Source organism: Rhyacophila brunnea, unplaced genomic scaffold, assembly GCF_057557595.1.
Source record: "Rhyacophila brunnea isolate RB1 unplaced genomic scaffold, BYU_Rbru_1.0 scaffold_9, whole genome shotgun sequence".
Taxonomy (NCBI): Eukaryota; Metazoa; Arthropoda; class Insecta; order Trichoptera; family Rhyacophilidae; genus Rhyacophila; species Rhyacophila brunnea.
Genome location: NW_028233361.1, coordinates 14,661,432 through 14,678,444, shown reverse-complemented (window position 1 = coordinate 14,678,444; position 17,013 = coordinate 14,661,432). Strand labels below are relative to the sequence as shown.

The window sequence follows — 17,013 nt, the reverse complement described above, 5'->3', positions numbered from 1 at the left end:
CAATTGCAGGTACTAAATTTCCAATATCATAAATGGAACATCTCCGCTGTTTATATAAATTTTCTTTATATATAAAAGGGAAGCTAAAATAGTGTATTAATTCATAGTGCAGCTTATTTGTAAAAAAAAAGTTTCCAAGTGTATTCTTGGAACTGTTAAATTCCGCTCGATACATGGTTAAATTATTAAGTTTTATCTCCTTCTTGAACAAATTTGGCCAAGTGGAGTTAGCCGGTTTGCAGATTAAGCAGTTGAACGCATGTATATTAAAATTGTCAATTGTGTTAAAATCAACAGATTGGCGTTTTTGTAACCACTTTTGGGCACTGTAACAATGTATCTACGCATCTTTGATGTAATATGTAACATCCATAAATCAGTCAATCACGTAGCTTAACTTGTTTTCTGTTAATTGATGTCATCAGAACACAGCTCAAGAACATTACAAGTCAAAAATATAAACTATTAAAATTAAAATGCCACTGATGCTTGTAAAATGTTACATCGTAGTGACAGAATGTTGATATTATTATACAGTACACTCTCAGTAATCCGCTGCTCGATTATTCGACAACTATTATAATCCGCCGTTATTTTTAGTAGTTGAAAGCACAAAATCAAGCTCTATAGTTCGCCGGTATTCGATTGCCAAATTTAGTAGCCGCCCGCGTACAAGTATACAACGCAGATGAGATGGGTTTATTTTGGAAAATTCTCCTTCGTAAAACGTACGTTCATCGCGAAGAAAGTAATGTACCATAGAGGAAAGTGCCCAAGGACCGCATCACAATTATGCCATACTCCAATACAACCGGGACACACAAAATTAAGTTTTTGGTCATAGGGAAAGCCAGGAATCCTAAGCCATTCAAGAATATCTGAATCACTGAACAACTGGTTGTGTCAAGTGATTTACTGTTTAATATTTAGTTAATAAACTTAGTTTTTAATATATTAAATATAGTAAATTATTAATATTTTATTATATACTAGCTGAAGTACCCGGCTTCGCACAGGGTCGCTTCGTGGTTATATTTATCTTATATATTTGAAAAATAATAAGAGGTAATTATTTTTTTAATATTAAAATATCTGTGTAATACAATATGGCAATATGAAAATAATTCTAATAGGAGTAAAGGTCAAACATAAGAACACTAATATTAATACATATAATAATTAACACTAATAATCGAATCCAAAATATGAAAACGTTATTAATGTTATTAATATGTAGTAAAAAAAAATCAAAATTGGATGGAACAAACAAACAACAAACTTTGTATTTTATATAATGACAAATTAGAAACCTTCGCAGGTGTGCGCACAACAACTGACAAAAGTTTCATCGCAATCGGATGAATGGTATAGGAACGCATACAAATAGTAGAAAAAGATGATTTATAATTCATAAATCATCGTGGGCATGCGCATGACAGCTCACGAAAGTTTCATTGCAATCGGATAAATGGTATAGAAACGCATACGAATAGAAAAAGAAGAAGATGGTTGTACTAATTCAAAAACCTTTGCGGGCGTGCGCACAACAACTGGTCAAAATTTCATCACAATCGGATGAATGGCATAAGAACGCATACAAATAGAAGAAGAAAAAGATGATTGTACTAATTCAGAAACCTTTGCGGGCAAGGGCACAACACTTGATCAAAATGTCATTGCAATCGGATGAATGGTATAGGAACACATATGAATAGAAGTAGAAGATGATTTTATAATTCAGAAATCTTTATGGGCATGCGCATGACAACTCACCAAAGTTTCATTGCAATCGGATGAATGGTGTAGGTACGCATTCGAATAGAAGAAGAAGATGATGGTTGTACTAATTCAGAAACCTTTGCAGGCGTGCGCATGACAACTCACCAAAGTTTCATTGCAATCAGATGAATGGTATAGGAACGCATACGAATAGAAGAAGAAGAAGATGGTTGTACTAATTCAGAAACCTTCGCGGGCTTGCGCACAACTGGTCAAAATTTCATCGCAATTGGATGAATGGTATAAGAACGCATACGAATAGAAGAATATAGAATAGAAGAAAAAGAAGAAGAAAATGGTTGTATCAATTCCGAAACCTTTGCGTGCGTGAACACAACACTTGATCAAATTTTCATTGCAATCGGATGAATGGTATAGGAACGCATACGAATAGAAGAAGATGGTTGTACTAATTCAAAAACCTTTGCGGGCGTGCGCACAACAACTGGTCAAAATTTCATCACAATCGGATGAATGGCATAAGAACGCATACAAATAGAAGAAGAAAAAGATGATTGTACTAATTCAGAAACCTTTGCGGGCAAGGGCACAACACTTGATCAAATTTTCATTGCAATCGGATGAATGGTATAGGAACGCATACGAATAGAAGAAGAAGAAGATGGTTGTACTAATTCAGAAACCTTTGCGGGCAAGGGCACAACACTTGATCAAAATGTCATTGCAATCGGATTAATGGTATAGGAACGCATACGAATAGAAGAAGAAGAAGATGGTTGTACTAATTCAGAACCCTTTGCGGGCGTGCTCACAACAACTGGTCAAAATTTCATTGCAATCGGATGAATGGTATAAGAACGCATACAAATATAAGAAGATAGAATAGAAGAAAAAGAAAATAGTTGTATCAATTTAGAAACCTTTGCGGCGTGAGCACAACACTTGATCGAAATTTCATTGCAATCGGATGAATGGTATTGGAACGCATACGAATAGAAGAAGATAGAATAGAAGAAGAAGATGGTTGTACTAATTCAGAAACCTTCGCGGGTGTCGGCACAATTACTGACGAAAATTTTATTGCAATCGGATGAATGGAATAGGAACGCATACGAATAGAAGAATATAGAATAGAAGAAGAAGAAGAAGAAGGAGATGGTTGTACTAATTCAAAAACCATTGCGGGTGTTACCACAACAACTGACGAAGGTTTCATTGCAATCGGATGAATGGTATAGGGACCATACGAATAAAAGAAGATAGAATGAAGAAGAAGAAGAAGATGGTTGTACTATTTCAGAAACCTTTGCGGTGTTAACACAACAACTGACAAAGGTTTCATCGCAATCGGATGAATGGTATAGGAACCATACGAATAAAAGAAGATAGAATGAAGAAGAAGAAGAAGATGATGATTTTTCTAATTCAGAAACCTTAATGGGTGTGCAGACAACCACTTAACAAAATTTGATTGCAATCGGATGAATGGTATAGGAACCATACGAATAAAAGAAAATAGAATGAAGAAGAAGAAGAAAATGATGATTTTTCTAATTCAGAAACCTTCATGGGTGTGCATACAACGACTTACCAAAATTTCATCGCAATCAGATGAATGGTATAGGAACGCATACGGGACAGACACACAGACATACAGACATACAGACAGACAGACATTCATTTTTATATATTAGTATAGCCTATACTCTTCGCGAAAGTGCAAGCAATAAGTTGACAAAGTTTTATTGCAATCGGATGAACGGTATGGCAGTGCATTCAATACGAACAAACAAACAAACAAACAAACAAACCCACAAACAAATATTAATTTTTGTATATTAGATTATTATATTATAAATTATATAATATATTATATTATATTATTATATTATAAATTATATAATATATATATTATTTTATTATAAATTAATAATAAATTTAGAAAATACTTGATTTTGATTATACATAAAACCGTAATTTGCTAGTACAATTTCTCAAAAAAACTATTATTACGAAATACCTGTTTTAATTTTTACCATATTTTGTATGTATGCACTATAATCCGCCGCTTTCACTAATTGGACACTTGTCTGGTTTTCGGGGTGACGGATTACTGAGAGAGTACTGTATTATTATATCAGGTACTGCATTTAAATTTTATTAGCCACTGTGCAAAAGAAATATCAAAGTGAGATAGCATGTATATTCCAGCTACAGAGTACAGTTTTTTAATAAACTATTTTTTTTATTCAACGAGTAAGACACAAGATTTGTGAATGATAACGCAATTCGATAAGCATTTCATGTAACAACTACTAGTTTAAATTGTCATAATTTGGAAAAGCGTACTGGCGCGAATCCAGGAGGTCCAAGTCCCGTCGGGTGTCATATTTTTTTTCTAAAAAATGATTTTTTATAGTGTGTATATGCATGAGATGTTTTCAAATTATGAGTACAGTTTTAGTACCTAATTTTTCAGTTTATTTTTCATATTAGTTTTCATAAAAGGAGGTTTTATAATTTATTTAACATCTTTGATTATCTTCAAAAAATTGATATAAAAAAAAGAAGATGAGGGGGAAAGCAAATTAAGTCAATGACCTGTGCCAGGAGGTCCGTTGATAATCTGAATGGAACACGGTGTATTGGCGATGGCTCCGAGACATTGTTTGATGGCTTTCTCTTGATGTGGGGAGACAGGCTGTGTCCACTATAAAAAGAAAAATAATTTGTTAATATTTGTTATATTCAATAATGTCCCATTGAAGCAGACAATAGCAGTCCAGAGCATCTATTCTATACACAAGATTGCTATCGGCCGCTATCGAGGGTAATTTATCATATTAACGTATTGAGATATTGTAATTATTGTTATAATAAATTAGCTGTCCAAACTGTCTATCTCGCTCTAAATGTTAACACAGCCAAGAGAGGTGCTGTTAAAACATAGAACTTATTGTAACAATTATAACTAATTTATTGTAACAATTATAAGCAACAATTATAGCAGTCTTAATGTGTATAGAATAGATGCGCTGATTATTATTAAATTATGTGGAATCAGTACTATATTTTTTATTATGTTTAATTTTATTTAAAATATATACATCAGTGGCATGCGGTCCATATATGTTGTGGATACAGCGCAGGCCTTAATTATTCAGAGAGATGTTAGTATAAATATCAATAAATCAATAAATAAAATAAATGGCATACTGGTTGCCTCGTACTGGACCATATGATACGTAATATGCTATGGTGTGGGACTTTTGTCAATGTTTAATTTCATTACAAACTAATTACAGCAACACTACATTCATTTGTTTTTAAATCCTATCAATAATCTGAAATAATGTTATAGTTTTCTCAAAATACCGCTTTTGATTTTAATATAGATAGGTACCTATATACTTTTAGTACGCATGTCCATTTTCAAAAGACACCGCATGCCATTGATATACATGCGAGGAGCTCATTATTAAACACGGCCAAATCATGTTCACTTTTTTATTTCAGGAGGCGAAAGTTTGTTTTACTACCTTTTCATGACATTTCATGTTTGTATGCAATCTATACAACTTCCTATGCTCCCAATCAGCGGCGGCGGCTCCTCTAATACCATGAAGTGCTACGCACTGCCTGCATTTTTGAAGACATCGCTCAACTTTTCATTGTTATTCATATGTGTATCACTCACAAAGTACTTATCAGCGTACTACATATCAGCGAAGTAGAACATGTAGCAGTATTATGAACAATACTCCGTTCATGAGCGCAAAGCGATTGCGATCCAAATAGATTTTCAGTTTGCACAGGATTACAATGAGGTCATTGTATACTACTTAAACGGTGGTTGAATGTTCCTGTATGGCGTTTTGTGTAGAATTTTTTACACACTTTTAGATCGGCACACGAAACGAAGGACTCTAGAAACAAAAATGCCAGTTTCTGTTTTATAACAATGTTGGCGAGTTAATTTTTAACAATTTTACAGTTAACATATTTAATGAATCGCCAACATTTTACGAAAATACAAACTGCCGCGTTTATTTATTTGGCTGACGCATTGTTCGCTCGGAGCGTAAATCCATAAACTGTGACATTTATATTTCTTTATTGATATTAAATCATTCTAGCTGTTCAAAAACTTTTTTGAGAAATAGAATAAATAAACAAAGACATATTACCTTCTGAGAAGTTAGACGTTTCAGCCATTTTACACTAAGATATCTTAGCTTATGGACACGGCAGCCTTCAGTGATAGAGATAATCATGAAAAGATGCTTTACGACCATACGTGGTGAGGACACGTGTTCCGGATGCCGCCAAAGAGTGTGATACTTCGTACCCTTATGGCACAGCCTCAAAGATTCCGTCGCCATGGCCGGCCCTCCCTCACCCTGCAGCGGTGCCACAAAAGCGACCTACGTGCTGCAGGTCTGACATGGCGGGAGGCGCAAGAGTTGGCGATGGACCGAGGGAAGTGGTGCGAACTTGTGCTTGCCCTATGCCCCAATGCTGGATCGTGACAGGGTGAAAGAAGAAGATCTTCTCTTTATAGAAGGTAAACCATTGCGCACTACCAGAAAATGCTATTCTGAAGACCACCAGAAAAGATAAAATTTTATTGAAGATGCATAGTTTTGTCAGAAAATCAGCTTGATACCTGACTTGGCCGTGTTTGATACTAAGGCAACTAAGGTGTTGAATTAGCCGCTTTTGAAACTAAAATGAGTTGAAATGGCATTTAAAATTAAAATTTACATAGGGAATTCAGTCTTATAGCAGTTATTTTAGCTCATTATCAATCATTCGTTTATTCTTATTAATTAAAAATAAATATCGTCTCTGTTCTGGCAGAACACACTAACTGGAGAATACTAGTTTTGAGTAATTTGACTTTGAAGTTGTTAAAATGTTTGAAATGGTCTATCATGTGAGTTTATTAAGTAATCGTAAAAAGGATGACTTTAAAATAAAGACTGTTTATTTATTAAGAAGGTTTCCAGACGGTAAAGTTTGAAATAAGGAACATTTTGGTATGTCATTTTTTGTGTCTTGTGTCTTCTGCCAGAACAGTGATGATATATTCAAATGCTTGATCAAACAAAAGAATAATTATGTATTATTCATAATAAATAATAAAATTGCTATGCTTCATTTTTTTTTATCCTTATTGATACCGGCCTTTCTCCGTCGAGAAGAATGGTGAAGGCCATATCACTAGCAGGCCAGAAGCGGGGTGGAATGAGAGAAACGCACATGTATGCTGTTGAGGCTGGTGTTTATTATATTGTTGATACAGGGTATTGTCGTTGGCGGTTGGTTGGTAATTGGCGATTTGGCGGCCTGCAAACGTGGTGTCGCGGCTGGGCTGCTGATGCTTGGCATCCGAGGCGAGAGTCAGTGCTTGCTGCTTGGCGATGCAGTCTTTTTGGCGGGAAATGCTGGCTGGACTGTCCGGAATGCTTTTAGCTTAGTATGCTTGCTTGGCACCAACGCGGTCCTTTTGGCTGGAGAATTTGAGATTCTAGCTTAGCTTCGCGTCCGAGGCGAGCAGAGGCGATGCTAGATGTCGACGTCCGACATGAGAGTGATTTTTCGGTCGGTGCTGTTCGTTCGGCGTCAGAGAGAGGAGAGAGCTTTTCGCGCCCATCCAACTGATAGATCGCGGCATCCTGTTCGTCCGTCGGTCGCGAACTTCTCTGTTTTACCGACGGATTCTAGTGGCGGCGCGAGCGGCCGTTTTCGGCAGACTGCGTCTGCGTTTTGGCGGGAGCGTAGACGAATTTGAATTTTTAGGAGGCGGGTTCCGCTCGGCCGAGGGTTGCGAGAACCGCGAAGAGTGGACGTAGGCTGTGGTGTTATGGGAAAGATAATGGTTCGGTCCGCCCTTTGAGGTGGTCTCCTGTGGGAGACCTTCATCCGGTATCATTATAATAAAATTATTATTTATTGATGAAAGAATGGAATAGGATAGTTAAGGCTAAACATAATAAAATACCGAATTGTCACAATACAAGGGTCTTTAATCATAATATTACATAACACCAACGATTAAAAATAAAATAAACTTAAATATAAATTATATAATTACAAGATAAAAAAAACTTTTTATATACAACATTTTTAAATTTTCTGTTGAATCATATAAACTTGACTTGACTAGCTTAATGATACACCCCTGTTACAGGCGGGCTTCTCTCGATGTAAAATAATCATTTAGTAGTCATAAGTCGAAACGTAACCCTGACCTCTAGAAACGGCTTCATAAAGCATCTAATCTGATTCCTTGCTCGACTACGTAATTTTTTTTTATTATTCATAAGTAAAGGCCTTCGCCCGGTGTATGAAAATCATACACAGGGCGGAGGTTATTGTTAAAACAAAATACTCGTATATAAACGTGTAAAGAAAATGTAAAATATAAGATAATACCAAGTTACACACGAGACAGACGTGGTTTCATTTAATTTCTCCTCAATTTAAAATATCTTTTTTTGTGAATCCGGGGTTCGATGGACACCTGAGCTAGCCGCTGGAACCCCGGGTATCTCATTAAACGATCAAAAAAATTTGTAAATGATAGAAATACTGAATAAATATACTTAAATGACATTTTGACACTTCATATTGATTTCCATAGTAACGCACGTGTATATTAATATTAATAATTTAGTTGCTAGGACCCACTTAGCAACCAATAACAGTTTTACTTTTTACGGATTTCTTCAGAAATAACTTTTCATACAAAACAGAATTAACTGAAAATGAAATCAATTCTACTTAAAGATGGCTAAAAGTATTAAAAAAATGCATTGGCATCGTGTCCTGATATATTCTAAAAGTTTCAAATGTCTAGCTAGTCGGAAAGTTAGTTAAAAATCGATTGCAAGATTTGTACCGGACAAACAACCACCGGACAAATAAGAATACGAGCTAAGAAAAACTTTGTAAAAAAATAGGGTGCATTCAATTTCATGTTATTTTAAATGTCATCTTATTCATTTACTATGGAACTAATAATAATCTACATTCGTCTCTTCTTCGCGGATATGACTATTCGTAAAACACTCTATTCGTAAAACACAAACAGAATTTTTATCGAAGACATCTTTATACCACGTCAATTAAATTAGTAAATATTATCTCAACTACATAACGAGTTGCAAGTAAATGGATTACCATAAACTATTAAAATGGCATAAAAAAACTTTATACGTTTTGAATTTTGATATGTATTTAATTTAACTCATAAATGTTGTTACCGCCTAAACCATGGCATCCTCAGAGGATCCAAGGCCATGAGGCCTGAATCATCATTGGGCGGATTCATGCAAACATGAGCAGATCGACTGCGAGGCAAATTTCTAGCCCGTAAGCTTAGACGTATAAAAATTTATAGTCACCCTTTAGAAACTTAGCCAACAAAGTCTAAACTAAATAAGTATTATTCCATGAATACGTGGGTATTAAGAATAATTACTTTCTCAGCATTAATAATTTCAGAAGCCTTGCCATTAAATTCGTCCCTAGCATAAAAAAAAATCATTAACCTAGCGTAAAAAAAAGAGCATCCTAAAAGCACTTACCTACTTATATTAAAGTCATGCATAATAATAATTAAATACCTATAAATTCATTCATTCAATGTCTAATGTATTTAGTTTAAAATTATGTATATTAAGATTTTATTTATAAGAATATGTCTGTGTTCATTTTGTTTAGATATTTCAAAATATTATGTACTGATACCGAGAAGAATGGAGGGAACTCACATGTATACTGGTAGGATTCTTCGTAAGCATCACTTCGATCGGGAGTGTGGACATCGCGGGATTTAATTTATATAAAACACATCTTCGATTCAAAAACCTCCGCGCGGAGAATATATTTAATTACACTAAATTATACAGACATCGATGGATATTACATTATTGGTTACATTGTAGATTACACCAGAGAATAGACATTATTATTACGGGCCATTGTCGTGACACTTTTAATTTATTCGGCGCCGGCAAGGGTGGGTTTGTTTTTGTCACATTTCACAGTATTCACTCGTTGTTACACTGGAGAACTTTTGTTTATTACGATTTTTGCCTGGTAGGGGCTATACAAATATTTATTAACACGGGAGTAATAGATTGAATAAGACTTGGGCGTCCGTCCTGCCACGGACGGACACGGTAGCCTTTTTGTCGACTTGACCGTCGTCTCGATACTGACTTCTTATCCTATTTTTGAGAAAATTCTCCCTTCTAATAGATGGCGAGCCCTTGCGGTCACCGAGCGAGGAGAAAGTCTTGCTAAAAGAAAAAAATGCGGGCGACTTCGACCTTCGCCGGATCTCGGTAGGTAGGAATTTTTACCTAGGGTTTGCCCTTTGCAAATGACCGTTTACGAAATGTTATTTGTAATATTTTCGTGTAAGTCAGAGGTTCTAAACATTCTACAGGGGAGCTGGATATTTTTGTTGTTAAATTGTTGATCTGGAATTTGAAACTGTCGGGCACCAGGGCCTTCCTTTTTCTTTTGGTAACAGTACCTACCAAGCAAAGAAATGCAGTAGTAATAATTCAAAGAAATTCACAGCCCCTTTTCAAAGCATGTACCTAGAAAAGGTCTGAAATATGAGACCCAACGTACCTACCTATAAGCCAGGTACATATGCCAGAGGCTGTTTTTGTCATCTTTTCAGTGATAGAATTGTGAATTATTTATTGTGTATTGTTATTACCTACTTTAATACTATCCCAGCCCCTAAAAGGGTCGTTCGGTTTTAGAACTCTCGAGCGTGACGTCGACGGAGGCGCCATTTTAAAAAAAAATATTTTTTTAATATTTTTGTTAAGTATTTTCTACGTTGTACTTTTACTGTAACTGTAATCCGAACAATAAAACGCCGTTTTCGCCAATAATTCCGCGTTGTCAATCAACATAAGCATGTCCCCGAAAGAAGAAGCCAGCAGACGATCACCGTGACCTTACATCATCAGGGGATGTACAGCGCATCATCCTACACCCCCCCCCCCCCCCCTTTCGGAGGTGACAATGTAACAATTATCATTTATATTGTAAAATAAATACAAAGTAACTTATGCAACATCTTGTTGCATTTTAATACTAATTAACTTTAATAATCATGAAACAAGCGGGCACTAAATTTCAATTTGCTATATATCAGGCAAAATAACTCCATACAAAAGATTGTCCGATTGCAAATTGCCGTTTTTGATATTGAAAGCATATTTTAAATTGATTTTAATACACTGTTAGTCCGAATTTGATACTGAAATATATATTGAATTGTGGGCATTGAAGTTCCCTACCGGAATCAACAAAAAAATGAACATCGGCCAAAACATGACTTGGCCGTGTTTGATAATGAGCTCCTCATGTATTCATAAGGGTTGCTACTAAGAGTTGGTAAGTCGATAATTTAGGTATTTAGAGTTCACAACGGATTATCTGTCTATGTATAAATATGTATCCTAAAAAAAATCAAGGTCATATGATATATAGAACATGCACATAAAGGACAAAGAACTTAACATTATGCCTGATTTTAGAGTGCATGTCAGACTTCAAATTGCAATTACTCCATAAGATGATTTCGAGACTTACCAACTTTTGGCAGTAACCATGTTTAAAAAAGAATGAAAAATTACCCTTAAAGGATTATTGCTGACAAATGCTTTGAAGAGTTCTGCAGTAGGGCGAATGATAGAAGGGGCCAATAGTGAATACTCCATACACTTAAGCGCGCGCAGCATTGTCACTTCGCTCAGAATTGAGCTCAAAACAATATATGACAACATCTTGCCTTCCGAAATAATGCTGCCAACAGGCTGAGGTAGTGCGGGGCCAAATATCAATATGTCCATAATAAATATAAATTCTGGAATTAAAATTAATATTGTTTAAAAAATATAAAAGATTTTTTTTTCCTGACACTACAACCCTACAACCCTATGGCTTAACCTCTTCTAGCATCTACTTCCATCTAGGTTTGTCCAAAGTCACTTCCCTACTCGGTAGTGTTATTTGATTTTGCTCTTAAGGGGGAGAGGCATGCCAGCAGAGAAGCTAGCGGAAAAATACGAAGCTTGCAATTTGAGATTTTTTTTGATAATTTACAATTTCAACTGTATTAAAATATGTATCTGAACACATTAAAAAGATTTTTTTTTTTAATTCAAAGATAAACTTACAATTGTAAAAAAATATAGTACATATAGTTCAATATGCAGTAAACAGCACGTGTTGTAAACATAACCAATTTTGTGTCATAATAAATATATATGTTTATAAACAAATTTCTGGAGACTAACATTCATTTACACTGTTAATTTATATTCATAAAACTTTATTTATATTCTAGTGTATATTTATTTTTCATTGTAAAGATTGTGTATTAAGATTTGAGGCTATATTTATGTAAGTACTATTTATGAGTAAAATTATATATCAATAAATAAATAAATTTTGTGAATGTTGAGTTGGTAAACAATTCAAAAAATATATTAAACGGGCACTTCTGAATCGATTATAACCGCTGTATGGCAAAGATGAGTTTTGGTCCAATACAATAATTAAATTACAATTATCATGTGCTATATGAAACACAGATGAATCGCGTACATTTTCATCAACCTAATCCATTGTAATATTAATAGACTCAGGTAACGGCTTATTTTGTTTTGTTACGCCAAAGAAGTATAACATCTAACGCGCGTACATAAGTACACACACCGTTTTTTTTTTTTTTTTTTTGATAATTTACAATTTCAACTATATTAATTAATAAATATGTATCTATCTGAAAACATTCTGAAGTCAAAGATAAACTTACAATTGTAAAAAAAATTAATAAAATGTGAATTCGTTGCAGGGTCATATCTTATTATTATATTATATTTTATGGTCATATTTATTATTAAAATTTAGTTAATTAAGTTTTCAATTTTTCGTCATGTAGATTTTTGACTTATTCATCGTTTTAATATTTTTTATGTTTATTTTAAAAAACATTGATTTTTATAAAAATATAAATGTGTTTAACTTGAAATCCTTTTTATTTATATCAAATTTTATTTTAGGTAAGCTCGATTTTAAATAAATAAAAAGGATTTCAAGTTATACACATTTATATTTTTATAAAAATCTACACGACGAAAAATTGAAAACTTAATAAACTAAATTTTAATAATAAATATGACCCTAAAATATAATGTAATAATAAGATGTGACCCTGCAACGAATTCACATTTTATTACAATTTTTTACAATTGTATTAAGTTTATCTTTGAATTAAAAAAAAAAACCTTTTTAATGTTTTCAGATACATATTTATTAATTAATACAGTTGAAATTGTAAATTATCAAAAAAAAATCTCAAATTGCAAGCTTCGTATTTTTCCGCTAGCTTCTCTGCTGGCATGCCTCTCCCCCTTAATATAGATAATATTTTTATTACGGATTGAGAATTACTATGCTTAATGCTTTATATAAAATTAAAAGAACTCTTTTGTCGTTGGAGCTTAAACATATGCATAATTAAATCATTACTTCCGTGTGCATTCTTAAATTCTCACCAAGTATTAAATAATATAATAATATATAAATATTAAATGAAGGCGTCTTTATAATACATTGGTGTCAAAAGTGATTTTATTGTATTTAAAGGGCCTATATTATAACAGTATACACAGCATCGGGAATTCAATTTTCATAATATCGCCACACTTCTACGTGTTACCTATCTTAAAATATTATATTTTTAAGATAAGAAAATGCTATTCTTTCAAAATATACCCATAAAACATTTGAATGTTTGCTATCACTCAAAAAAAATGTTTTTGCATATCGATGTTCTAATGTCAATACCCCGTATCTGACCTATATGATGAAAAGACTTTTGACGTACTAAAAACAATAAAAATACTGCCCATCGACTGCAAAATTCCTGTATCTGTATTTATTTTAACAAAAATGATACAGCCATTGTAGTATTTTCCCGTGCCTGAACATTGCAGGAATAAACTTGTAATAGCCCGTTGCTTGCCTCTAAGCTATCAAGCATGTTGCATGACGTGTGTTGAATTCAGCTTCAAAATGTCACTTTCGAATTATTTATAAGGTAAAACAGTAAGTAATATTCAAATTTGGATATTTATCTTTATATATATACAGTCGCACTCAGTTTTTACAATCACGGATATAGCGAGATCTTGGATATAACGAGGAAACATTCGTTGACATTTTAGTTTATGATTTTCTCCATACATTTATTCACTTTTATAACGAGCTCCTTATCGAATATAGCAAGCTAAAATATGGTCAAAAATTTTCTGTTAATGTGTCGATCGTTTAAAAACATTTCGACCTTAAGAAATAAAATCTGACTGGACAGGATGCCGCCGGGGTCGAATTACGTTTACGACACTAGTTAACTATCTAAGTACCTACCTAATTGGTGTTTTCGACGACAACATTGAAAAAGTTTCCACTCATATGGTTGAAATTGCATGTAAACAATCCAAGGTTTGTGAAGTCAGTAGGTACCTATCAGCGGTCATTATAATAAACAACTTCTTTTGTAGTTTATGAATGCCATGCTTGCTTCTGGGAAAAATTCTAATTGTGTATTTTTGTTTGAATTGCGAATTTTTGTGTTTTGTGACTGCTCATTTAAAAATACCTATTCTCTGATATAACGAGTAACGCTTATAACAAACAAATTCAGTCAGTTCCATCTCCCTCGTAATAACCAAGTTCAAATGTATACATATATCAGTGGCGAAGGCTCCATACTAAGCGATTATTTAAAGCCTACCTTCAAGAAAACTATATCTTCAAGTATTTATTTCAAATTTAAATACATTAATATAATGTGGAATATTTTAAAATATTGAGTCATCTATGGTTAGAATTTGAATTTAGCGACTGTTTCTTAGTCAAATTTAGAATCAAACAAAAATTACACGCGAGTAGCGACATCTGTTTTTGTTCTTTGAACGAAGATTATTGACATCATAATCGAAAATTGTTTTCTATACTTATGATGACTCATCTCTTCAGGCAAGTCTACAAATTTTGTCTCATTTGGTAAGCGCTCGAGACACCGCTTATAACTCTTTATGCAAATTTTATTGTCTATGCCTGCCGCTTTAAGCAAATAATAAATAGATAAGATGATTTAAAAAAAATAATGTCTATTGGGTTCAATTTGTTTTTTAAAATAACAAATAATTGTATCTCGTGATTATTATTTAGATTAGTTCAGTCATAGACAAACATAAATATCATTTAAATTCAGTCAGATTGTTGTTCCGAACACGGTGGTAGAGTGATTTATTGTGTTCTGAATGTGGATAGATTATCTTATTTTGTACTCTAAGGTCATTTGTCAGTGCTTTAAATATATAAGTATTTATTAAATGCAGCGCTCGAAATGGAAAAGTTTACGAACCGGAGCGCTCGACAAATTTTCTGAAGTTATTTACATAGTCATCAAATCGTATGTGTATTTTATAAAAGTAAGTGTGTCAGATTTTCTATTCTATGGCCTATCTAGCTCAGACGGTCAACATATTTTTTCCACGAGACGGAGCGATAATTTTACAAATTTCACGAGCCGGAACGGCGCTCCGGTGCGTTCCGTTCCATTTCGAGCCCTGATTAAATGTCTAGTTTACCGATTGATTTTGAAGTACGACAGACCAAATTTTAAGAATATCATTCTAGAGTTTGACGTTTTTTAAAAAATCATATATTATCAAAGCTGGAAGGTCAAGGGTTCATTTAGATTTGCACAGAGCAAAAAAAACTTATATTAGATATTATCACAACAATTTATATGACAAATATTCGTTTTTAACTGGCAGTTGTAAAATGATTCAGTGTGTCGTTGTCATTTTAGTATGCACCTATTCATAAGTAGTAATATCGTAAGTATTATCTTCTTATCTCCCGTAAGTATACTTGACAAGTATGCTCTTCTTCTCTGATCTCCACAGCCTACCTCTTTCCAAAAGTCACCTTTCGCCACTGACATATATATATCACATTTTATTAAATGTTATCATTATATTAGGCGTTATGTGCTTTGCTTTACTACTTTTTACGTTAAGGGTAATTGGCATGCTATGTAGTTACACATGTCGTCGCTATAGGATTTGTTTCCCGAATATCCATTTTTGTCGAAATCGACATTTTAATGCAGTTCAATTTCTTTTATCGAACTCTACCGAAATCATTTATAAAAACAATATATTTTTATCTAGGAACAGAGATATTTTTTTAAAAAACCCGAATACGCCATGTTAAGTTACAATTACTCCGTGGTGTTCTCCCGAATGTCCAACTATTCGTACCTGAATATCCAAGTTAATTTCAGTCGAAATATATCTCTGGCTGAGTGTTTATTTCCCGAATATGACTTTAGCCAATCAAACCGCGCTTACGCCGTGCATCTCGCTCCCACATTCACGCTGTCTAGCTCTAAAACAATCACGCCCACTTTCATATTTTCCGGCCGTCCGGAGACTTCTTTCAAATTTCGTCTTATTGATATTGTTTTTAACGTTACTATTGTTTTAATAGTGAATTCATCAAATTTGAAGAGATCATTCATAGCTGATACATCACCAGTTCGCCCTGAACTTACAGTAGAGTTGTGGAAGTGAGTATTTTAACCTAAATAAGTGCATTTTGTTTTGATAAATGACACAAAATCCCAATGGTTATATGAATTCTACAGTATGACCCAGCAACTACTATGACGTAAAAAATAATTATTATTTCAAATTATTATTAATCAAACATTGTTTTTCTTTATTTTACTTTTAATCTAGGTATTTCTATGAAAATAAAGGCGATGCTATTATTTATTTTTGAATGCGCTGATAATTCATATTTTAATTTAATATGTATGTTAGTAACTATTTATTTGGTGGATATTATATACTTAATACCTAATATTAGCAGCCAATGGTAATTAATTTATACATGCTATTATTTTGTGTTGTTATTCCTTACAATAGTAAATATATAATATTTATTTGGTGGTTTGTAATAAGTTTAATTGTCAATTATAGAAATATATATATATATATATATATATAATAATATACAGATATATATAAATAGATTTTTTTTTTTTTGGAAAAAGTATTAATATAAAATTGTTAGCAAGTACGAGTAAGTACCATCATAAAATATTGGAGAAATGACCGTGACGTCGGTTACTAATTAAAGTAGTAGATATCT

General features: G+C 33.3%; 1 protein-coding gene across 4 annotated transcripts in view; it reads right to left on the bottom strand.

Annotated features, from left to right (window-relative positions):
- The window catches only part of LOC147063308 (uncharacterized), a 42,062-nt gene extending 30,483 nt beyond the window's left edge, over positions 1 to 11,579 (bottom strand). The window contains exons 1-2 of one of the 4 annotated variants that reach the window (XM_085959650.1): positions 11,412 to 11,579; positions 4,342 to 4,450 (exon numbers count right to left, since the gene is read on the bottom strand). In XM_085959650.1, coding sequence (XP_085815776.1) covers positions 4,342 to 4,450; positions 11,412 to 11,561 — 259 coding nt within the window. In that variant the 5' untranslated portion in view covers positions 11,562 to 11,579. Of the gene's footprint in view, positions 1 to 4,341; positions 4,451 to 9,518; positions 10,134 to 11,411 lie in introns of those variants that run through there. The other 3 variants (XM_085959652.1, XM_085959651.1, XM_085959653.1) reach the window with 3 other exon arrangements.
- Between the last annotated feature and the right edge of the window lie 5,434 nt (positions 11,580 to 17,013).